Raw genomic sequence first — 24099 nt, forward strand, 5'->3', positions numbered from 1 at the left:
TATATGAGGAATTTACATTTAAAAACAATCGACAATCGTCGTTTTATTTGTAAGATCAAATTCAATTTATGAGTTCAAATTCTAAGATATGTTAAAACTCTTATACAATGCACGTTAATAGTATAGCAAATTTGAGATTAAATAAAAAGAAAATATCGAAAACTGAAAAATTGTGTGTGTGTGTGTGAGAGAGAGAGGGGGGGTGTGTGTTAAAGAGACAGTTGGTCACGTGACCGCTGCTTTCCCCATATTGTAAACAACATAGCGATTGTGGCCAGAATGTTAGCCTAGTAGGTAAATATGTCAAACCTGGAGCCTTTTTTGACTTGAAGGTCATAAAGTGGTCGGATTGGAAGCCGTGTGCTGTCCGAATTGTTAATTTTTCAGGGACACAATAAAAGCAAGACTGGCGAGCTGTCGAGACGACCTTTGGCAGTGATCAGGTAACGCTCACTTGTTAGCATTTAGCTAGATAGCGTACCAAAAGCCAACCCCGTGAATAATTCGAATGAGAATAAGCTTCGATTCCGTGTGGGTCACACTGGCCGACTGTCTTTCTTAGTATGGCGTGTACTTAAATCGACGAGATGGACGTAACGGATGATAACTTCAACATTTTAAAACGCAGATGTTGTCGTCATCGACCCTGACCCAACTCTGGAACCGAATGAACCCACTCCCTCACTCTGAATCTACCATTAAAAACCTCTCTACAATTCTCCCCGCCAGGCTCTCTTTAGCTTATGGGCTCCCAGTCCAGTTCTGGGATGTCTGGTGGAGGGGGTTCTTCCAGTGGTAACCCAGCTGAGCAGACTGAAGCACCGGAACCGAACCAGAGCAGCAGCCGCGGTCGCAGAGCTGACAGGCAGCCATCAGCAGACGAGGACGTTGACTTAGCCGAAGTGCTGGCTTACCTACTGAGGAGGTCATTTGTGTTTAGAAAACCTCAATATGGAAGTATTAGGCCTCCCATTGGCAGCCTGTTATCTGCATGATAATCTTCTAACAACCCAGTGGAAATCACTGTAATATTCCGTAAATCTGTGTGTCTGGTTGACTAGGCGCTCATGTCACATTCACTTATATCTTGAAAGTTTACAACAGTATTTAAATTGCTTGACAAACTATAGTTTAACCCACATAATAAGAGCAGGTCTAACTCGGACAGGTGTCACTGTTGGACCTCTGTCCCACCTTTACATGTTCATGTGCAAACTATTTACATTCCGTGTACTATACTTAAATTGAGCGGGTTCTGACCTGCTGTGGTGTTTGTGTTGCAGGGGCCAGGTAAGACTGGTCCATGGCAGCGGAGCCACCGGGCTTCAGCTGGTCCAGTCATATTCTGACTCTGATGAGGACAGTGATGGAGCCTGGGAGGGTCGCCTTGGTGACCGCTACAATCCACCAGGTAATCTTTTCTCTTACCCTGTTTTTTTTTAATGTTCCTAAAGTCCTTATGCTATTAGTGGAGACTATTAAGAGTGTAGTTCCGCAGTGAAAAGGGAAAGAATCCTTGTTGAATCAGACTGTACAGCTGGGACAAGTTCTTCAATGTCTAACTCTAACACAGACATTTCCTGAATGTCTTTCCAGTGGACACCCAACCGGACACGTGTGAGGTGGATCGGAGTGAGCTCAGAACTCAGATCCTGCTGGCCACGGCCTCCTCGGCCCTGAAAGGGGGACGCAGTTTCACGCACATGCTCACAGAGGTCAGGCAGAAATACATCAGATACACTTCGGATTTGACGGCTATGTTTTTATGAGTGTCGGTAGTGTGTTTGTCAAATGCTGCAGCAACTGTACAATCAGCGAACTGGTTCTTTTCAGCCGTGGTCACGGGTTTGAGTGACCTGCATAAGTGTCCTGATCCGTGTTTTTCCTTTTCAGAGAGAAACGGGCAGATGCAGAGGCTCCAGTTTTTCCCACGGCGAGTGCAGCCGTATTCGCACACAGTGCGTGTCTCAACGAATCTTTGGAAATGTTTCAAATGTGCTCGGATTATGTGATAGTGACTCTTGTTGCTTTGTAGTTTTCTACCGAACTACGTGTCTCACTCGGATACGTATCAACAGAAAGCTTTCTGCGGTGTGTACAGTGAGGATGGGACCCTCTTTCTTTCTGCCTCTCAAGGTAAATTTCTCATTCTGGTGTCACTTTTGTACATATTATTATTTTTTACATAAAAGTACAATATTAGTAGTGGTAGTATGACCTCATTGATTTACGAGGCCTTCTCTCATTTTGGCTAAATTTATATCCAGAGGAAACCTCTTGGCTGACGGAACCTTTATTTGGATCAATAATTTTCTCCTTTGCTTGACAAAGACCAGAACATCCGATTGTACGACACCACCAGAGGACGTTTCCACCTGCGGCGAACCGTGAAGGCTCGTGATGTCGGCTGGAGTGTGTTGGATGTCTGCTTCACCCCTGATGCCCATCATGTGCTCTACTCCAGCTGGTCTGACTACAGTAAGATCTGTGGACCTCTACAAGCGCTTACTTCTAATTAGCTTTTTCTAGTTTCACTAAAAAGTGGGAGAGGTCATCCCTTTAACTTCATCATGGCACATTGCAGTAGTTTTTACCGTTTTTAGCCCCATTATGACCTGATACAGAACCGCTGAGAACGTCAGATGTGTTTTCCCAGTTACTCATTTACTTGAGGAACAGGTTATTAAAAGGCACCGCTGACTAAATTCCCGTCTTAGCAACAATCAGAAAAGACAAGAGATGCCAGATTTGAGTCAGAAATGTTACATTAACAGCTGTGCTTTGAGTACACACGCCCACCTGCTTTTTTGGATTTTGTTTATTCTTGGTTTATTAAAATCTCTTTGGCAGCGCGAGTGTTGACACAGGGTGGTGTGATGACACCACAAGCATTTCTGCGGGCTCTATTTATGCAGTGCAGTCACTCTTTGTGTCTCCGTCTTTGTCCCAGTTCATTTGTGCAGCATAGATGGGGACCGTGAAAGCCACACCGCCCTGGACCTCAGGTGAGTGTCTCACTCATGGGACCTAAGCTTTAAGTGGTTTCGTTATTGCTGTCGTCCAACGACGGCATCGTACCAGGGGGCATTTCCTCATCGGGGCGGGATGAGGGCAGGACAAACAGTAGCTGTGGCTCTATGCTACGCGTCCCTGCTGCAGTGTAAACGGCCTCTGTGTTGTCCCTTGCAGTCCAGATGAGAGGCGGTTCTGTGTGTTCTCGCTGGCCGTGTCAACAGACGGCAATGAGATCCTTGGAGGGTGAGTAAAATCGGTCCTTTTCATCAATCACAATGTTGTTGATTTGAAGTCGAGGGGGAAAATTGGACTGTATTTTACTGGGTTTGTCTCTCCGCCGTTCGCAGAGCAAATGACGGCTGCCTGTACGTCTTTGACCTTGAGCAGAATAAACGGACGCTGAAGGTTAGTGTACTTGTTTGTGGGATACTTTAGGGTCCTGTCGGGCCGCGGTTTCGCTAAAGAGTCTGGTTCTGGAAATATAAACTCCTGAAAATAAATACCAACTAATGGGGACGCCTAAATCACACTTCCCAGATCTAAATAAATATTCCAGATATCAACCTTAACGGATTAGATTGTGCAACTGAGAGGAAAAACTCGTTAATCTACTGTGGACGGGAGTCAGAGTCACATTAAGGATTTAAGAGGAAAAAGGAGAGTCCGGGATGATCCAATTTCTGTCAATTTACTCAAGAGGCAGCATAGTTTCTCCACAGCGTCTCCAGACTCTGATATCAGTCACATTCACCCAGCAGGAATCTGCTCCCATCTCTAAGAGAACTGGGCTCCAATGGCCAATCTGTTGACGTTCATGCAGAAACATGCACACGCGCTGCCTGCTGAGGCCAGTCGAAGGGTTCTGCTTTTGCTCCCCGTCCTCCTCCTTGTGCAGAGGAGCAGATTGGAGTCCTGCCGCTGGTTCTTGCCCTCCCAAACCTTCCACTGAAGGGGAAGAGCTCTGGAAAAATGCAAATCTTGTCACAAATCATTGAGAATGGATGACGACAGGACCGCGATGTGTGTCCACCGCGTGGAAAATAACATTCCTTAATGGCTGTTGTCGTGTTTTTGCATGTTGTGTGTCCCATTGGTAGAACGTGGACAGGTGGATAGATTGGACCTAGTTGGAGTTCATTCTCCCAACATGTGGCTCCTGTAATCCAAACCTTTGTCTACACGCTTGTCCAGTAAACCTTAAAAATACACCACCAAGTCATCGTAGAGAGAAGCTGTGTTTAAAGAGCTGTGGTCTCGGTTCTTCTGGGTCAGACCGCTGCTCTAATAATGTTACATTGCTAAATTGGAACAGGCTAATCCCCCAATAATTCTATTTATGGATTTAATTGACCCTTTGACATGATGTGTTTATCTTTTCTTCATTCTTGGAAACTTTACCAAAGTTCACTGAGGGCAGGGAGTTTGAAGGTTCGACCCAGACTTCAAAGAACATCTAATTCACTTGCTGCGTGTTTGCCCTTGAGATTATTGCTAGTTTATAGCCCAAGAGGACTCTGTCTGCTGGTGTATCCTTGTTAATTATGAGCCGAATATATGGAACGCACTTCTGAGACAAGGGATTTTTTGTAAAGAAATTGTAAAAAGTCAGATTTTCACATGACCATTAGTCATGGCTCCAGCTCAGTTATACTTTTCTTGCACGGCACCTTTTTTCTTTTTTACTCTGGTCTCATCTTCTTTGTCCCTCAATGGAGACATTTTGCAGACACCATCCCGGCTTCCACGCCCTTCACACGTTAGAGTCGGGACTTTTTAAAACCTTTTTTTCCTTGGCTGTTTCTCTTCAGATTGATGCCCACGAGGACGACGTGAATGCAGTGGCGTTTGCGGACAGCTCATCCCAGCTGCTCTTCTCTGGCAGCGATGACGCTCTGTGCAAGGTGTGGGACAGGCGGACCCTGCGGGAGGACAGACCGCAGCCGGTTGGTCATCTGGCTGGCCACCGAGACGGCATCACCTTCATCCATAGCAAGGTTCGGAGGAGGGAAAGCTCTGGCAAACCATCTCTCTGTTAATAGTCTTCTCTTCCTGATGTTTACTGGGCTTCGTTGCCAGGGCGATGCACGATATCTCATCAGCAACTCCAAGGATCAGTCCATCAAGCTTTGGGACATCAGGAAGTTCTCCCCCAAAGAGGGGCTGGCAGCTTCGCGCCTGGCCGTGACCCAGCAAAACTGGGATTATCGCTGGCAGCAGGTTCCCCAGAGAGGTGAGGAGAGACAGGGCTGCTGGGAGTGATTCAATCAGCAGGTTGGAGAGACCTTTGAGCACAACAGGAGAGAAGAGTAGTGACAGTGACGTGTGTTTTGAATATAGAGGGTCATGACAAAGAAGAGGGAAGAACAAAGGCTGATGAGTTGGGAAGAGTGGCAGGAGTTGACCGTCCTAAAACCATTTTAGCCGAATGCAAACGATAGTCTGGAAGTAACGCGCAGTTGTACATTCGTCTGTCTAATTTAGCCCTGAAGAAACACAAGCTGACAGGAGACACCTCAGTGATGACCTACCGGGGTCATGGAGTTCTGCACACACTCATCCGCTGCCGCTTCTCGCCAGAGTTCAGCACAGGACAGAGGTTCATCTACTCTGGCTGCTCTACGGGCAAAATTGTCAGTGAGTGTCTCCGTGTGCATCAAACAAGGGTCTTTTTCGTGCTGCTAGCATTAACGTGGACCTCGACGTTAACGTCCACTAGCTTGTCTTCAGCCGCCACCGGAAGCAAACGAAGCAGCGGGACTGTTGTATCGTAAAGTTGTCGGATTACGATTTCTTTTTACGATTTCTTTTTACAATAATGTAATAATCTTGTGCGTCTTTACAGTTTATGATGTGCTGACGGGTGCTGTGGTCTCCAAACTGTCCGGCCACGATGCGTGCGTCAGGGACGTTAGCTGGCATCCCTACGAGGACACCATCGTCAGCAGCTCCGTGAGTGTTAACGTATTCACCTTTACTGGAGTCCAAGAGCGGCCGCCGGGACACATTCTGCTACACAGTTATTACGCTGTTTGCAACACAGTCTCACATGACAGCGATGAAGGGCATCTGCGTTGTAATCGGGGCAGTTGTAACCCGCACTGGCCGTCAGCTTTAAACCTTCTCAGCAACATCATTGCTACTCTGTGACGTACCTTGTAGAGGCGCATCCTTGTGGCGTCACGTCTTTGCTGCGTCTGTTCCTTCACAGTGGGATGGTGCCGTGCGAATGTGGGAGCACAGACAAACTCACCCTCTGGAGGAGAGGGAGGCAGGCGACGGGCGAACATGCGTCGAAGGAACCTAATTGATCAACGCAGAGGACACATTGGCCGACCTCCAAGGCGTTTGGGACTAACGTGATGTTTTCTTCAATGCTGACTCTTAATGAGTGTAATGATAGTATGATCGCAGTGTTCTTGCATCGAGGCCCTGTTAGTGTTTTTCTTTGCCTCGCTGTTCCGTGCAAAAATTAAGAGGCCGCAGTTGAAACCTCTTTGTGATTTTCCCATTTAATGGTAAGTTAATGACATAATGAAGTCAGCCCAATATTTCAGGCTGGTGGGGGGGGGGGGGTGATTTTGTACAGATGTAAAGTATTTTAATGATGTTCAGGGAGTGTATTTTTAGCTGTGATGCTTTGACCTGGTTTTGCTGTGGTGAACCTCCTGTCGTGCTGCCATCGTGAGTCATTGCTTCACTTCCACCAACTGTTCTTGGACATCTTCTTGGTGCTCAGCTACGCTCTCATTTTCTTATGGTCATGCAGTGTTTTTTTTTAAATGCCGAAGCCTTTTAGACTCTCTGTAGTCCAAAGGAAATCCATATATGGAGTATGGGGATGTATAGGTAACAAAAGCTCTCAAACAATTAGACAAAAGGTATTTGTTTTGATTATGTGATTTCCAAATTATAGTATTTGAGGATGCGAAGCTGTCTATGTGGCTCACATTACACACGCCCATCTGTACATGCTCATGTCACATTTATATCACGCCCATATTTCACTGTGAATGGGTTTTGCAGAAACAATAAAACCTCTCTTTAAAAGTATCAATATGAACCAAAACATGTTGCTGTTGCTGAGCTACAAACAGGAAATGACTTCTTTAGTCCAAATTAAATTAGCATTATGTGGTTTTAAGGAGAACTGAGGGATGGAGACTGAAGGCAAAGCAACAGGGAGCTACAGGGGCCATTAAATAGTCGGCAACATGGGTTGAATTTGGTTACGCTAAAAGCTCCTCCTCAATGCATATGAGGTTTTTCTAGAAGGCACCAACACACTGACGGTGGTGATTCATTACCTACGATACAATTTCAATGAAAGGAATCCAGGTCACAAACTGGGCTGCGTCCCAACGTAATAAAACACTTCTCCTGACAGCTTGTATTAATTTCATGAAACTGCGTTCCTGCATCGCAAGAACCATCTTAGAGTGACGGAGGAGCAAGAAATGAAGAGCATGCACGTTTCCTATGTGGACTCTGGCGTTGGTGATTCCTCTCAGAAACCCCCGACTGAGTGTAAAACCAGCGTATTTGACTCCACTGCTGTGGTGTGTTGGACACCGTGTCCCTGCACCAAATGCAGCCTGGCAACAGTTTGTAAGTTAAATTAGTTCTGGCTTCAACAGCTGATGCTAAAACAGAGGGAGTAAACGAGAACCAAAAGAGAGGCGTCGGGTGATCCGTTTGTCAGTGGGAGGCTTTTTGTACGGCGAGATTAAACCCAGACACTTGTGGTAGAAATCTTCACTTGTCTTGACACCACCTTCCTTAAATGAGTTGGACTGAGCAACCAGATTCAGTCCTGCTGGGCTGCTCTCCGGACAACAACGGGGTCACTAAAAGCAGTAGCTGCAACAATGTTCACACTCGGCAGCGTTTTTAGAGAGAGGGGGAGGGCAGCGAGGCCAGCGGGGGGGTTATTTTCGTCCACCATGTGCTGTGATGCACGTCTGACATGCAGTACAGCAGGACCACTCCCAGAGCTGAAGGATAGAGACGTGGGACGGACCGCACACACAGGGAGCAGGAGAAGGAGCGAGGCTGTCCGGAATAAACCCCGATCATGGATCTGAAGACCGAAAAGGCCGCGTTTCGACCAGAGATCAGCTTGGAGAAGCTCTACAGGGTGACCGCGGAGCTGAGAGCAGCAGGGGAACTCCTCCTCGGGCTCCTGAATGCCTCCTTGGTGTTGGCAACTAATCTGCTGGCCCGAGTGTTTGGGAGCTGCCTGGTCAGGAGACATTTCCATCTGGTGCTGTCCTGTTTGGTCCTTTTTGGCCCCGTGCTGAACTTCTGGGTGTCAAAGTACAGCATCTTTGCCAACAGCCACCATTACCTGTACAGGTGAGGGCCCAGATGACCTGGTTCCGTCAACGCGGTGCTAAAATAGCTTAATCTGAAAGCTAAAGCTCGTCAAGGTCAAATCTGATCGTTTTAGTATCGGTAGAGATGATCTGGTGCTCTCTTTGATGCTCCCTGCATCGAGCCGATCCCTGTTGGTGATGCGGGTCGACTCTAAAGCCTCCGGTCGTTCGCCGTCTTTGGGTACCACGTCTCTCCGCAGTCGACTCGTGCTTTTTTTAACGTGCTAATTACATTAGCGCATTACCCAAGTGCTTTCATTTCTGCTCTGTTTCTGATCTGTGACCTCGTACCTGCCGCCCGCTGTCTTACAGGAAGTTCCTCAGCTCTACCTGGGGTTGGACGTGCACCCTCTCGGGTTCCTTCATCCTCCTCCTCTCCATCTCAGCTCAACGCTCTGCCTCCGTCTCGCTCCAACACCTCTCTCGATTGGGGGCACTGGGCTTTCTGTGGTGGGCCTGTCGCTGTCTCCTCGCCCTTTTGGAGGATGCTGCGGGAGCTTGTTATGAGCCCATTTCGCCCGTCCAGGAAAGTGAAGGCACCGTGTCCCCATCGCAGCCGCTGCTTCTCCTGCATGAAGACCAGACCAAGGCCTCCTGCCTCAGAGCCGGGATGATGTGGAGGGGTTACGAAGTATCTCAGGAGGTCCTGATCCTCTGCCTTTGCTGCCTGCTGCTTGTTGAGGAGTTGTCCGTCTTCAGGCTTCACCTGGACCGAGCAGCGTCCCTGCACAGGTCTCCCGGTGGACCGTTACGGTTCATCTTCCTCCTGTGCATCGTTCTGCTGGCTCTTTGGATGTTCCTGCTGCTGTGTTTGCTCGCTCACTTCCCAAAGTTCCCCTCCCAGCAGCTAGGGGGAGCTGTGGGCTACCTGGGTTGGAGGGGACTCTATCAGGGGTGGTTTAGGCTCAAACCAAGCTGGAGGTGTCCTGGTCCGCCAGGAGAGGGACTTCTCACCGCAGCAGATCAGCAGCCTTGGTAGGATGGAAACAGCCACGCGTTGGGATGTGATGCGCGGCTTGTGCACCATTTCTTTTTTATTTTGAAGGTCACAGTAGAGCAACAAACCAGCATCTATTTTCATTTTCACTTCAACAACACTCAAGAAAAGAAGGAATTCTAAGAATCAAGTTGCTTTATTTTGTAATCTGAGCGTAAATGAACCCATCCAGTGTCAGAGTGTACTGGTTGTATCTTGTTAGTGAGGATGGTGGCGTCCATCTCAATAGATCAGAGCTTTGCCGTCTCCTCTGGGCTTCTTAATCTTGTCATAGTTCTTGGTAATGATGTCAAAAAGCACAGCCTGGACAGAAGGACAGACGGTGATTGGGACAGATTAGGATTAGGATCACGTCAACAGAACCTTTTCATCAGCACCGCTTCGTCCATTAACGACATCAAACACGGGTGGACGAGGGCCAGAGGACGGAGAACAAAACAGGGATTCGTGCATGGAGGCACGGGACTAATAAATTAAACAGAGGCGCAGTAATTAGCTGAATTGCCTCCTCGATTCCACTCAGTCTCACACCCTGCTGCTCGGACACAAGTAGAACCGATGTTCACTGGCTTTAATTCAACAGGGAAAACGCCATTAGCGTTGCGATGTGATTATTATCACAACCGGGCTCAAAGTTGAGGGATCGACTGGTGATCGTTTCCACAAGTACAGTGAGTGTTTTACACACTCACATATGTGCTGCAGATGTCCAGGACCGTGAGGCGGAGCTCAGAGTACTGATACTGGTCCAGCTCATGGACCAGCTGTCTGTAGTCTCCCTGTCACAGAACACACGTGTCAAATCCAAAAGAATAAAGAAGCTTCTCTAAAACTGTGACTGTGCAAACAGAGGCTGACCACGTGCTGCTGTTTGGAGGCTTTGGCCACTGCGTCGCCCCTCTCGCTGTAGTATCTGAGGAAGAGGAGAGGAGAAGAAGAAGAAAGCAAAGACGTTATCTGTCTTTCCATAATTGTGGAGCACCATCAGGGAGAAGAGCTGTCTCTTACTTTGAGATCTGGGTTTGGAAGGCTTCGATCTTGGTGCGTGTGTTGGTCAGGAGTTCAAACACTTTCTCCTGATGGACACAGAGAAAAATCCAAATGTGATATCAAACACACCCCAGAACCGGACTCGCTCCGCTGGTACTAACCTGCACAGCCACTCCAAAGTTGTTACCATCTTCAATTTTAGGGATCTGGAGCTGCACCCACATGGACACCTGTGAAAAAGGGGCATCAAACAAACGTCACAGAGCGCCGCCGCGTCCACCGTCTGCCAAATACACCGTCAGAAATATTGGTAGCGTGCAAATGCGACCGTTCCAGGAGTGACTGACCGTGTTGAGCGTCTCCTTCAGAGTCTGGATCTGAGGCTTGACCACCTGAAGGAGACCCTCCACTTTCTCATTGCTGGGGATGGGGCCACAGGGGGGTCCTGGGGGCCAAATCATTCCCAAATGTCCTCATTAATGCAGTGAAATGTGGAACAGATTTATAACCCATAATGCAACGTTCCCTTTAAAATATGCTATATGATAATATGATGTGTGGATTAAATTTCAAAAGCCATATTTAGTATAGTTCTATAGTATATTTCTAAAGTTTTCAAGCCATTTTAAGTGTAACAAAGTACCTGAATGACCATTTCTTTAGTGGTTACGTCACATACCTGAATCTTCATCATCTTTTTTGCTATCTTCATCGTCTTTCTTCTTCCCCTCTTTCTGCAACATAAAGAATTTTTTTTTACTGTCGACTACTTTAATGTCTTCCAGTTCCAGCAGCTCCCCCTGCCTTCACAATCATTCATTCCCAAGAGCTGAATATCATTTTAATACCAAAGAAATCCTGCATTTGCATCAACTGTGTATAGTTAACCACTGCCAGGATTACACTGCGAGCTGTTGCCATGGTAACTCGTGATTTTACGGAATTCTAAATATAAATCTTGATCCAACTGAGAGGTTTTGTGCAGTTCTCCTTGAGAGATGAGATAGAGTTTTAATAACAGAGCACTATGTGATGTCTAATTTCAAAACCCCAGAATAAATAACTGCCCTTGAAAATGTGTCTCAGCACTCGATCGTTTCTCCCTCGCCAGTAGCTGCATGAACACTCTAACACTGCGTCAAACCTCCTCTTTCTTCTTGCGCTTTGCCTCCTCCTTGGCGGGGTCCGGGATGGGGATATCGAGCGGGGCCCTCAGCGACGCCAGGTCACTGCAGCTGAAGCACGTCTGGCAGAAATCACAGGTTTATTGGACTTTTCAGTGAAACCGGCATCAGAAAAGAGAGTCGGCCACAGCACATGTGCACCACCTTCAACAGAGTCTGCAGCTCTTCGATCTTCTGAGGGAAGAACTTAGAAACCAGCTGTTCTGCCTGTTTCAAGACACAGATGACAACAGTCTAAGGACAATAATGACACCGTTGGATAAAACAATAGTTACAAGTGCGACTCAAAGTACCTCTTTGGTGAGATTTAGGCAGAAGGCGTCCACCTGCAATGATCAGGAAACATCGTACATTAACTGGGACACTGGAACAGTTGACACAAACGTGCTTTTAAATAGAGCAACTGTGGCTCAAAACCATCTTTAAAAAAATTAGTTATTCAGAATGCAGGTGTAACAAAGTACTGATAAGTTGAGGAAATCCTCAAGTTCAGAGCCAAATATATGGCGACTTCATTCTTTAACTGTGATGCTGCATGAGTAAAGACAGATAAATACAGGTTATACAAGAATTTAGTGTTCGTTTAGGTATTCAAGTTGTTATAATCGCGTCCATTTATGAGATGTTTGCAGAAATACACTTTAGTTTTTAGGATACAAAGAAACTAAGGTCCACGTGTAAAACGCTTCTTTCATATTTAAGTAGCTGAAGTTCGGATTCTTTTGGTTTTTTTTAACCGAAACAAATTTCTTTTGCATTCCAAAATGGAGTTGACTCTTCAGAAATGACCGTTGACTTTAGAAAAGTAATTTGTAACGTGAATGTACGCAAGTGTCCCCCGAGTTGAACATGAAGTTGAACATGAAGTTGAACATGCCGATCAGGCGTTTGATTCAAAAGTAAATGCGATTAAAAGAGAAGTGTTGGGAGCCACTTTTAGCCGCGACACCCCAGCAGGTCCAGCTCACCTGCTTCTTTGACTCCTCCGGGATTCCGAGTGAGGCCATGTTGTCGCCGCGGATAAAAGATGTTAAAATGAAACGTGTTCGGGTCCTTCTGCCTCACAAAGTGGTCGCAATCACGCGGTTTGCTCCTTAATTCAACGCAGGGCCCTCTGAGTTACTCAGCATAAAAAAGCGAAAACGAAAGTAACGTCCCTTTATCAAACGATTCCGTACTTTCCGATTGAAATTTCGTTTCCCGTTGAATTGTGGGTATTGTAGTTTTTAGAGCATCTCCGGAGCTTTTCTGTAAAAACCTGACAATATAACTAATAAATTAATTAATAAAGGTGTACTAAAACGTTTCATCTTAGTAACCTGGAGAAGAATAAGCGTGTTTTTTCTAGTTCGTTTTTGGTTCACTTTTTCATTCTTTAATTTCAGATTCCTGATACCAGCAATTCAACCAAATATTAATGTTTACCCAACAACGTACAACTGCTATTTTATTAGTCATGATATGTGACGAGAAATTTATTTGTAGTTGTTAGTTCAGACTGTGTCCACCAGATAGCGCCGATGATGCATGTGCGTGTGCGTGCGTGCGTGCGAACACGTTGGCTTCAGTGTTGAAATACCGGAAGTGACACTGATCATGGGGACCACACATCAGTGTCTTGAGCCACAGATCTGGAGCCAGTGTGGTCTGCTGCTGGGTCCATGTTTACAGGGGTCAGTTGTCCCACATTTCTTGTCACATGACCTGTTTCATCAGGATGTGTGGACAGAGCCGAGGCCGACCCCGAGAGGTCACCACCTAAAACAAACACAGGATCCAGGACAGAAGAGACGTCAGGGCCGCTCACTGTAAACATGACCCGGCTGACGTGCTCATTGGGTAAATCTTGTCGGCTCTGATGCAATTCCTCAGCTACAACCACGACTGTCGACCTCTCGGGCGCACGCTTAACCCCTCTGACCATAAAGCTGTTAGACGTGCGCGGTGTTGTGAAGTACGGCCGTCGTGGGGTTCTAAAGTTTGATCAAACAGGGGCAAAGTTCTCCCTTAAGTTCTCCTTTATTTGTTACAACCGTTTGTTGGGACAAATAGAGTTGAGTGATTGATCCATTCTGCTGATTTGATTGAGTCAGTGAGGCTTTTATGGGGCATCTGGAGGGTTTTCTAAAGTGCACGTCAACACTTGTGTCATTTACATTTCAGACACTCATTAATACCACAGTAAACATCTGTTTCTATGCTTTTATTAACAACATTCCACAATAAGGACAGAAACACCGATGATTTTCCCATTAGTCTAAACTGTAAATCATCTTCATTCTGCTCTAATGTTCTTTACATCCTGTGTTTACTTCTCATTCCTCACTTGATCCCTCCAGACCAGATCCTCTCTTCTGTTTTTGGTCTTGATTACATGCTGACATTATTGGATCTTGCATTCTGTGTACTTTTGTCCAGATGGAGATATAGATTTTAAAACTTGGGGACAAGTTCATTTACGACCACCCAGAGCCCCAGCGCTCCTCTCCCAGTTCACCACTTCAGCCTCTCACACGTCTCCAGGAAGTTATTTTAACGGCAGCGTTGTGTCCACATTAAAATTACTGCAGCTATGTGATGATTTTCCTGTTTCTGTGCGGCTGAATAATGAAAGCATTTACAATTCTAATGGGTTCTCCCAGTCAGGGCTGCAGGCAGCACCTCTGAATGCTCTCCTCTCCTGCATTGTTCTCGTGTCTCTGGGGTGTTTTCTGTGGAACCAACTGGTGCTGCTGGCGTGTTGAACATGAGACAGGGCTGGAGTCTTTACTTTATGGATGCATTGTGTTCTGAAGACCACAGCCCTCAACGTCCTCAGCGACACAGCTCATATGGCTCCGGGAGCCCCTCCCCCACCCCCTTTGACAAACAGAAAAGCACACAAAGAAGAAACTGTTTCAAATCCAACAAAACTGCACTGTGTCGCCATTGGTTACAACATAAAAGAGTAATGAAAACGCACATACAACTACATTCTTTGATGAAGACAGGGTGGTTCTTTTTTTTTTGTTTGTTTGTTTGCGCAGGGCGGACGACAGCGCCCCCTAACAATAACCCTCTGAAACGGTTCTGTAGAAATGACACGTTTCTGAAACTTGAACCCTTCATCCATACCGCACTTTCAGAATTAAAAGTGGGTCTTGACATTCTGCAGCAGGCCTGTGGCGACGCCCCACATCTGCCTCCATTTAACTTTCTTCTGCTTCTTCTCCTCTTCCCTCGTACTTCCGGGTAACGTGCGCGGAGGCTCCCTGGGACCCCGCCTTTGTGGCTCTCTTCTCGGCTGCAGGACATCTGCCAACTTGCGGTGGGAGAACCACTGACGGTAATTGACGGCATTATGGGAACAGCGTGCAGGATATTTAAATTTTGATGACCCCCCCTCCCGTTCGAACCCTGTTTACGGTCCAGTGGACACTTATCTGTGGACAGTGGTGGACAGGACACATCGAGGTACTTTTTTCCCCCCCGTGAATGCGCTCGGAGCAAAGTGCAAGGTCTCTGCAGGGCACTGATATCAAGCGCAAGCAGCTGTAGTTCAGCCTCCTCTTCTTCACCTCCTCTTCTTCACCTCATCTGGACAGCTGAGTTAAATGTGCCAGTTTCCACTTTAGTTCCACCAGCTTCTTCTACCACAGCCACGATGTCGTGCATGTTGTTGGGAGCCATAAGAAGGTGAGTAAAAGTGACTTTTTAAACATCTTCATCGCTTTATTAGCGTTTCTCTGCACCATTTTCTATTATCTGCCTTCTAAAGTTACCTTTGAAAATCTTCACTTATTAACTAAATTGTATATAACTACAGAATAATACTTTATACATGTGTATTATATATTTAAATCTCGTGGAACAGACATAAAGACACCCTTTGAACATGGCTCTTCAAATATAATGCTGTATTTTGAAAAGGATGCTTTTTTGAAGCATTTAAAGCGTTTTTTATACCGTGTTTTTGTTAGCATATTGAAATGGGCCGATCATCCCATCCTGTCTGTTGGGATTCCTCTTTTTTGTGGGTGAAACATTCTTTCAGAGTAAAGTTTGGTGGAGCCGTGACAGAATGTGGATCCACACATCCACACATTGCTAATTTCCCTGGTGGACACCCCCTAAAGGGATCAATAAAGTACTCTTGAATCTTGAATCAGCAGCACTCATCTGCACAGAAACCTGTCAGGTGTGACGTCACCACGGAGACACAACGGGTCACCACGGAGACACAATGGGTCAGCGGCGTGAATGGATCCCCCCCTAAACCTAACCCTAACCCAGCTTTTCACGCTGTGAGCGTGTATCCGACCCTGCAGGGTTGTGGGAGCGGTTTCTGATGGGGGAAGGAGGACGACAGCTCCGGCCCGTTTGTGGAACTTCTCTCTCTGTTTGCCTGAATGGGGCAGATTAGGCTCCACGTGTAATTTCATGGATGTGACGTGTGTGTATGAAGTCTAGACTCTGCCCTAATGGGGCTGTTTGCCCAGATCCATATTATCAGCACTGCAGGCGTTTCTGGATGTGGTGTGTCGTGATTGGCCCGCTGAGTTGGACGTGTGCTTCCTTTAAATCTGCTTCGAGAGCTTTCCGATCATCTCTGCCCTGCGAGGGGTTTGAACTGTAGCCATTTTGAACTGTAGCGACCAAATCAGACGCTCCTGCTGACAATTAGTCGGTTTTTCACTGTGTGGGGCGTTTGTGCTCCTCCAGAGTCGGGGGTGGGGAGGCAAAGCAGAGGTCTGGAAGCCCCTAGAAGATTTCTAATCTAAGATTTCTGACAATGATTATGGTGGGTGGGGGGTCACATGACCTGCAAATCTGCCTTACTGGCTGTTTAGGTTCTAATCACATCCGTCAGCTTATTTCATTTTGCTATGACTGATTAAAAAAACCAAGTTCAGCAACTGAAGATAGCCAGAGTCAACAGGGTAGATGAGTGAACGGTGGCGACGGGAGCCATAAAAACACTAAACACGAGCGTCACACGCTGGCGTGGGACAGCAGCGCCGGGCCCAGGTGGGACGTCAGCGTGCTGTGGGTGCTGTGGTATTACCTGGTAATAACAACCACGGTACACTTGAGTCAGAAGCTAACGCTGCTAGCCTGTAAATGTCCCAGTCATGGATCACACGCATCACAGGTTGACAAAATATCACCCTGTCGCTGGCAACGCTCCACTTGCTCAACCCGCTTTGCTCAGAGAGAATGAATGGATTTAGTGCCTCGTGACAGCTGATGCTACAATTTAAGGCGTAACTCGTGATCAAAACGGCAGACGGGTCATGGAATTCCAATCCGCTTGTACGTAGGGATGAATCATGGACGCGCAACAACAGGTAACAACAACATGGAGGTGTGAGCTGAGAATTACTCCACCGCTGTAGCTCACTCACGGTCCAAACCAAAGTTACCTGTCGACGGGTATTAAAGGACTAGGCTACCTGACAGCAGTGAACAGGGGTAGAGGAGCGGCGGTGTAAACGTGGCCTTTAACTCTGCATCCAAAAACTCTGCAGCCATTTTCACACTTTGTCTCGATAATCTTATTTGAATCAGGCTGGAATCACAATCGATTCAACGTCAGACACAACTGTAAAGGTGATTCGCAGCTTTTCCCTGAGTAGAAGAACAAGCTCTGCTCTCTGGTGTTTTCTTCTTCCTGGATCTTTCGGAACATGTTGTTTCAGATTCTCCATTCTCAAAATGACTTCAGGGCACATTGCAGGAGTTTAAAGTAGTAGCAAAGGTCACCGAAGTTCCACAGACGTGCGCCTGATGTTTTCTACGTGACGTGTGTGACAGGACGTCTTAAATCACAACCTGACAGAAACCAGTAAGTTAATGCCTAAACAGTTTCAGCCATTAGGTCCTTTCAGAACCGCCCCGGTTGGAGTTTTAACCAAAAACACAGGAGAAGGTGCAGCTGAAGCTCCGTTTGTCACGTTTCCGCTGCTCCGGAGTCACAGGGACTCAGACAGAGTTAAGATCTGTCTGTAAACGTTCCCACATTAATGTTTAAGCTGGTCCGTTGGCCCGTTCGGGGGGAGTTTGGACTCAATAAACTGCAGCTCTTTGCTCCCTCGCTGATCTTTGAGCACGTCTGCCCGTCAGATGGTTCGGCCTGGCGGGTGTTTGTGAGAACCCTGTGCACGTGTGACGTGTGTGTCTATGCGGCGGAGCCACGTGCACGTTGTCCCGCCTGATAAACGGAACACCGTGTAATATGTAGCGAGAACGTGATTTGGATGAGCGGCGGGACGCTTTATGGTGGTGTTTGTGTCCAAGGTCTATCATTGAGAATGCTTCATGGAAACAGGAGAAGTATTTAGATTTCTATCCTTACGGGGACGTTGACGTAACGCTCCGCAGCTTTAACTAACGACTCGACTGCCCTCACATCATTCAGCTTCAATATTCGGGTGGTTAAGGTTCAGCATGTTCAGGAACACACGGGCTTGTGGTGGACATTTAAATGCAGAACCTCTTCCTCCTCTTTTAATCATATTTCTGCTCCTAATAAGCAGTAACCTGGAGCTCCTGGTGCTCCCAGTGCTCCTGGGCCTTCTGGTGCTCCTGGGGCTCTGTTCTGGTGCATTAACTCAGACAGTTTCTGGTTTCCTGACAGCTGAGGGCAGTTTATTGTAGTTCAAAGCCTCTGATTTGCAGTTAAATGGAACCTAGCAGAGGTTCCCTCGGGGCAAACAAAAGACCAGCGCTGAAGGCCCGAGGGCTTCCGAACCCGCACAGAAATGCCTGATTTCAACGGGAGCAAAGCAGAGCGACAAACTCGACCAGATTGATATCAGATCCAGATATAAAACTGTTTTCACTCCATCCACATTTACAGTCGTATCCAAAGGATCCAAATGTTTTGATCTAGTTTGTTGTCCTGACAGCCTCCTGTTTCAGAGCCACCCAGAACACATGATTACTCAGGAGGCGCTGTCTAGTTTTGCAGGTTTTTCAGGTACTTAAATGACCTTTGGATGGAACCAGCTCATTAAACACGAACGCCGTTGCTGCTCCGATGGCGTCGGCGGTCGCGAGCCGCGTCTCCGAGTTACGCGCCTGACTCTCGATCCCTTTCAGACACGGCGGCCTCGGGGCAAGCGTCGGCGTCCGTTCCCTGGCCTCCGTGCCCTCGCTGCCGTCGGCGGTGGCGGACTTCGTGAAGGGAGCGGCGGAAGAATGTAAGCCCGCCAACGTGCACGTGGTGACGGGGACGCCGGAGGAAACGGCCAACATCTTGGCAGGCCTGGAGAAGGAAGGGATGGTGAAGAAGCTTCCCAAATATGACAACTGGTACGAACAACTCCCCCCGTCCGTGTGTGTGTGTTTCAGTCCCCCCCTTCTTTTCCGTCCGCTCGGGTTCCTAATTCCTGCTGTGCTTGTAGTTGGCTGGCGCGCACGGACCCAAAGGATGTGGCCCGGGTCGAGAGCAAAACTGTGATCGTGACCAAGAAGCAGAGGGACACCATCCCCATCCCCGCGGCGGGGGTGAAGAGTCAGCTCGGCAGCTGGATGAGCGAAAGCGACTGGCAGAGGGCGCGAGAGGAGCGCTTCCCCGGGTGCATGGCGGGTACGGTATGTCCCCGGAGACCCGTGCGAACCGTCACGCCACACCGACGGCTCTTCCTGTCCCTGCAGGTCGGACCATGTACGTGATTCCCTTCAGCATGGGTCCCGTGGGATCGACTCTGACCAAATACGGCGTCCAGGTACCCGACAGTCGTGATTCTGACGTGATCCAAGCTGTTGCCGCGGGTGACGAACCTTTTGGGTGTCCTTCCAGGTGACAGACTCGCCGTACGTGGTGGCCAGCATGGGCATCATGACACGCACGGGCGCTCCGGTGCTGAACAAACTGGCGGACGGTGTCGACTTTGTCCGCTGCCAGCACTCCTTGGGGCGACCTCTGCCACTCAAAGGTGGACATTTTACCAGCACGCGTTCAGTCTTCATCAGTCCCACCTCAGGTCTCCTCCCGTCACACTAAACCTCCCCCTCCCGTTGGGCTCCTTCTCCGCTAGCTCCTCTGGTGAACGCGTGGCCGTGTAACCCGGACAAGGTGCTGATATCCCACCTTCCGGACACCAGGCAGATCCTGTCCTTTGGCAGCGGTTATGGAGGGAACTCTCTGCTGGGGAAGAAGTGCTTCGCCCTCCGCATCGCCTCCCGTATCGCCAAAGACGAAGGCTGGCTGGCCGAGCACATGCTGGTGAGGGCGGTCGCCGTCTCCGGTTGTTGCCCCTCTGCCCCTCTCGGCTCCGGTTTAGAGCCGCCTTTAGCAATTAGCAGCTCCTTTTCACATCTGGGCGTTACAGTGAAATCTGAATGACATTTAGATTTAGAGATTACAGGAGTGGTGGTTAAAAAGTGGACACTTTCCTGCCTCCTCAGATCCTGGGTATCACCAACCCTCAGGGGGTGAAGCGTTACGTGGCGGCGGCCTTCCCTAGCGCCTGCGGCAAAACCAACCTGGCCATGATGAAGCCGACTCTGCCAGGCTGGAAGGTGGAATGTGTTGGTGACGACATTGCCTGGATGAAGTTTGACAACCAAGGTAAGGCAGGAAATTTGGTAAAGTGTCACGTTTGGGTCTCCGACAATAGCGTTTGTAGCTGGGAGCGATCCGTCCTTAAAGTTTGAGGCATGATTCCATCCTCCCTGCAGGTAAACTGAGAGCCATCAACCCAGAGAACGGCTTCTTCGGCGTCGCACCCGGCACCTCTGACAAGACCAACCCCTACGCCATGGCCACCATCGCCAAAAACACCGTCTTCACTAATGTCGGCGAGACCAGCGACGGAGGAGTGTGGTGGGAAGGTCTGGACCCTCCTGCAGCTGGAGTCACACTGACTGACTGGCACGGAAAAACCTGGAAGCCAGGTAACGGCCTCGGCGCCGACACGTCGCTCTAACGCCGCTGCACAGCTTCTCAGCTCTACCTGGAGTTTTCTGTCTGTCTGTGTGGAGTTTTTCTCCCACAGTCCAAAAACATGCAAATCTGGTTGACCGGGGATGGTGGCTTGTGTCGTTCACTGCTGGGATGGACTCCAGCACCCCCGCGACCCCCATTAGAACGAGTATTAACTGATTCTCGGAAACAGTGCCACCTAGTGGCGAAAGGTTTAATAGACTGACCGGGGACGAGACGTAATAAAGTAAAATATTATCAAACCCCAGTCAAATGCAACCATTGTGATATGAAGACATAAGCCTCAGGCTCCATCTCAGAGTGTCCTGACCCAGTCGCTCAGTCGTGGATCACTATCAGGCTTGCACATCATAAACTGTTCTTTCCTTTCTTTTAAAAGGAAGCTCCACTCTGTGCGCTCATCCCAATTCCCGATTCTGCGCCCCCGCCAGTCAGTGTCCCATCATAGACCCTCTGTGGGAGAGTGAGGAAGGCGTTCCCATCGACGCCATCATCTTCGGTGGCAGGAGGCCAGAAGGTTAGTCCCGCGTCCCACCACAGACGAGTTTCTGTCCTCGCAGGAAGGAAAACGAGCTGAAGTACCTTTCGAGTCTTTATTGTTGCCGAGAGGCGGCGGCGTGACTTAAATGTTGATGTCGTCAGGTGTCCCGCTTGTCTACGAATCTTTCAACTGGAAGCACGGAGTGTTTGTTGGGGCGGCGATGAGGTCAGAGGCCACGGCAGCTGCCGAGCATAAAGGTACAGTCGTGGTAAATCTGACCAGTTCAGTTGCTGCCGTGTCCTGGATCACGCAAACATTCGGGCCGTGTAACGTTTTTCCGCAGGCAAGGTCCTCATGCACGACCCCTTCGCCATGCGTCCCTTCTTCGGGTACAACTTTGGCGACTACCTCGCGCACTGGCTGAGCATGGAGAGCCGAAAAGCCCCCACTCAGCTGCCAAAGATCTTCCACGTCAACTGGTTCAGAAAGGACCCGGCCAGCGGCGCCTTCCTCTGGCCAGGCTTCGGCGAAAACGCCCGCGTCCTGGAGTGGATCTTCAAGCGCTGCGGCCGAGAGAGGGAAGACGAGGCGGCCGAGAAGAGCGTCATCGGCTGGCTGCCGCAGAGCGGCACCATCGACACTTCGGGCCTGAGCGGCAGCGTGGACATGGACGCCCTCTTCCATGTGCCAAAGGCCTTCTGGCAGAAGGAGACAAAGGAGTTAAGAGCGTACTTCAGTCAGCAGGTTGGGGGCGACCTGCCAGCTCAGGTGGAGGCCGAGCTCAAGGCGCTGGAGGACAGGGTGCACGGCTGAAACGTTCCAGGACCAGGAAGACTCAGGATCCAGACCACTAGGGTGCAATTAGTTGCCGGCTGTGTTTACACGCTCAGAGAATTCGGTGTTCGGTCAGGTTAGCTACAGTTTTTATCCTCAGAAATCCACCAGATTCCTGTCACTCACACCTTCCACTACAGCTAAAAACAAAGCTCTACACGCTCTTTAAACACTGACTGGCCTGCTGCTAAGTTACAAATGGTGAATGGCAGCTGCAGCAGCCAAACCTCAGACCGACGCCTCTCTGTGCACGTAAACACACTCAGCAACGCTTGTCTTTCTCTTTTATGAAGGGAAGTTTTTTTGTTTTTTTTTAAGAAAAGATGTCAGATTAGGAGTTTCAGAAGGAGAAAAAGCTATTAATCGCTGGTGCATACCTACAATAGTTAACACTATTCCTGTAAGACTGGGGGGATCATGAAGAAGAATGGGGTGTCTTTACTCACTGGAGCCGTTGCGGTACTAAAGGACAATCAGCCTGGCTGACAAGGGTCTCTGAGATTCTTATGTTTACAAGCTGAAGCCCAAAGATCATTTTTGTCTTTTGTACTCATGCAGCTGTTAAATAAAAGGAATTAAGTAGATAGAAGCACCAATTCTTAGTAAGAAACGCAGCCTTTGCTATTTGGGTTTGGAGGATATTGTCGGTATCAGTCGGGGCCACAAGGGGGCGCGTCACGTTCCACCCAGCAGTTTATCAATGTTTGTGACCAGATTGTACAATTTCAGGTGAAGTTTACACTTAATGTGAAATGTCAGCCCAACAATGCAACTGAGATTATGAGATTAATATTTTTAGTGGAATGCCCGCATTTTTATTACAGTCAAATGATTAAATATCTTACAATTACAAAAAAATTGTCTCTTTTTTCATTCAAACATATTTGACAAAGACATGAAAATATTAAAGATTGCAGGCATCTATTTGTTTGAGCTGTGAGAGATACAGACAGACATGAACATAAAATAAGAATATAAAATAAGAAGATATAACACCAGTAAGATTAAAGTTGAGGACCGCAGCTTGTTTGTCAGCATCTGTCAGCAGGTCTGGAGCTCCTGGGTGAGATACTGACCTGCTGGTTAATGTTACTGCAGGAATCTCAGCACTGGTTGGTATGTTTCACCCTATGACCTCGCTCAACACAAGGTGCGCAAGGGTCAGAGGTCAGGAGGACACAACCGTCTGGTTAGCCTGAAGCACTTTGGAAACTAAAACTGGCTCCTTATTTGCTTTTTTGGTAAATTTAATTCTAGAAAAAGGAACAATCTCATCATCATAGGGGGACACTGTCGTGCCAGCCCATGCACAACTAAAAAGATTCCAGAGATGTGACGGAAGGAGGGCGCTTCCTGCAGCAGCCAGACAACGCATGTTGATTTGTATCAGCAACTCAGCAGATAATGGTTAAAACCACTGATCCGCTCAGGCCCCCAGCTTGTTTTGCCTGCATGAAGCCGCTGACAGATCCCTAAAGTGGTGAAACGCTCCGGCTGCTAATGAGGTGATGTCATCCCCATTTACGTCTGCACCTAATTATCACCTCACACACCATTTAACAGTTGAAGCCGGTTCAACCACTGTGCTTCGATATGTTCAATTAATTTAAGGCTTGAGATGAAGTTTGGTTCTTCTGGGCATCAACAGAAACTGGATTAGCTAGATTTAATTATATTTTAAAAAAATACACACATAAGTTTAACTTTGTCAGCAAGAGTTCTGCTCAGGTGACTCTGGATTCAGATCTTTATTTTAAAAATTATTTACCTGCTTTATGGTCCAGTTTGGGGTGTGTACATGCACGCGTACATGCACAGCCACTGAAAGCTGACACCTGACAGGATTGTACACAGTTTTCCAAAGAATTTAAAAATAATGGAGAAGATAATAAGAGCAATGAAAACATTCTAGAATTGATAAAAGAGTATCCAAATAGTCAGCAACGTGTGGCGACACGAGAGCAGAGTTTTGCTTTGTTCTTGTCAGAACATTCCACCACAGAGCTGCAAGCTGCAGCAGCTGACTGTGATGCTGGAATTAAAAGGAATGAGAGTCAGCTCCAAAACAGAAAGAAAGACATTTAAAATAAATAAACAAATAAATACATTAAACCCCTGCATCTGACGTTTTCAACCAGTTATTTGTTGCTATTTTTTAAACAGGTTCCCTCGATCACGATTGTTGTGTGTTCAACTCCAGTTAACCAGACAATGATTCAATCTAAAACAGCCGCGTTACACCTGAAGCTGGGGATTACCCGAAATGACCGCTAGAGGGCGAAATAACTCCAGAGACA

At 47.9% G+C, this 24099-nt stretch overlaps 4 protein-coding genes and 1 long non-coding RNA gene across 5 annotated transcripts; 3 read left to right on the forward strand and 2 right to left on the reverse strand.

The window, feature by feature from the left end:
• The first annotated feature begins 208 nt into the window (after positions 1–208).
• On the forward strand, positions 209–7065 carry dcaf11 (ddb1 and cul4 associated factor 11). The gene is made up of 15 exons (XM_057012205.1): positions 209–443; positions 730–925; positions 1284–1411; positions 1597–1715; positions 1894–1958; positions 2036–2136; positions 2332–2478; positions 2951–3005; positions 3190–3258; positions 3363–3420; positions 4824–5009; positions 5092–5245; positions 5497–5649; positions 5858–5964; positions 6224–7065. Exons 2-15 carry the CDS (start codon positions 744–746, stop codon positions 6317–6319), a joined length of 1620 nt encoding a protein of 539 aa, XP_056868185.1. The 5' UTR covers positions 209–443; positions 730–743; the 3' UTR covers positions 6320–7065.
• A 470-nt stretch (positions 7066–7535) lies between these two features.
• LOC130513480 (fat storage-inducing transmembrane protein 1-like) lies at positions 7536–10216 on the forward strand. Its single transcript, XM_057012260.1, has 2 exons — positions 7536–8367; positions 8700–10216. Exons 1-2 carry the CDS (start codon positions 8087–8089, stop codon positions 9364–9366), a joined length of 948 nt encoding a protein of 315 aa, XP_056868240.1. The 5' UTR covers positions 7536–8086; the 3' UTR covers positions 9367–10216.
• psme1 (proteasome activator subunit 1) lies at positions 9502–12744 on the reverse strand. The gene is made up of 11 exons (XM_057012272.1): positions 12527–12744; positions 11852–11884; positions 11703–11765; positions 11519–11620; positions 11054–11108; positions 10722–10819; positions 10536–10604; positions 10393–10460; positions 10243–10297; positions 10077–10163; positions 9502–9687 (listed from the first exon to the last, which is right to left on the reverse strand). The coding sequence occupies exons 1-11, from the start codon at positions 12563–12565 to the stop codon at positions 9607–9609; spliced, it is 750 nt and encodes a 249-aa protein (XP_056868252.1). The 5' UTR covers positions 12566–12744; the 3' UTR covers positions 9502–9606.
• Positions 12745–13745: 1001 nt separating this feature from the next.
• LOC130513561 (uncharacterized) lies at positions 13746–14719 on the reverse strand. Its single transcript, XR_008946761.1, has 2 exons — positions 14525–14719; positions 13746–14417 (listed from the first exon to the last, which is right to left on the reverse strand). It is a non-coding gene; the product is annotated as an uncharacterized LOC130513561 (long non-coding RNA).
• Positions 14720–14999: 280 nt separating this feature from the next.
• On the forward strand, positions 15000–22660 carry pck2 (phosphoenolpyruvate carboxykinase 2 (mitochondrial)). Its single transcript, XM_057012175.1, has 11 exons — positions 15000–15233; positions 18639–18851; positions 18944–19128; positions 19197–19267; positions 19342–19477; positions 19580–19767; positions 19950–20112; positions 20223–20438; positions 20867–21004; positions 21130–21225; positions 21312–22660. The coding sequence occupies exons 1-11, from the start codon at positions 15202–15204 to the stop codon at positions 21779–21781; spliced, it is 1908 nt and encodes a 635-aa protein (XP_056868155.1). The 5' UTR covers positions 15000–15201; the 3' UTR covers positions 21782–22660.
• The last annotated feature ends 1439 nt before the right edge of the window (positions 22661–24099 follow it).

The sequence above is a fragment of the Takifugu flavidus genome, chromosome 17 (assembly GCF_003711565.1).
Source record: "Takifugu flavidus isolate HTHZ2018 chromosome 17, ASM371156v2, whole genome shotgun sequence".
In the NCBI taxonomy this organism is placed as follows: Eukaryota; Metazoa; Chordata; class Actinopteri; order Tetraodontiformes; family Tetraodontidae; genus Takifugu; species Takifugu flavidus.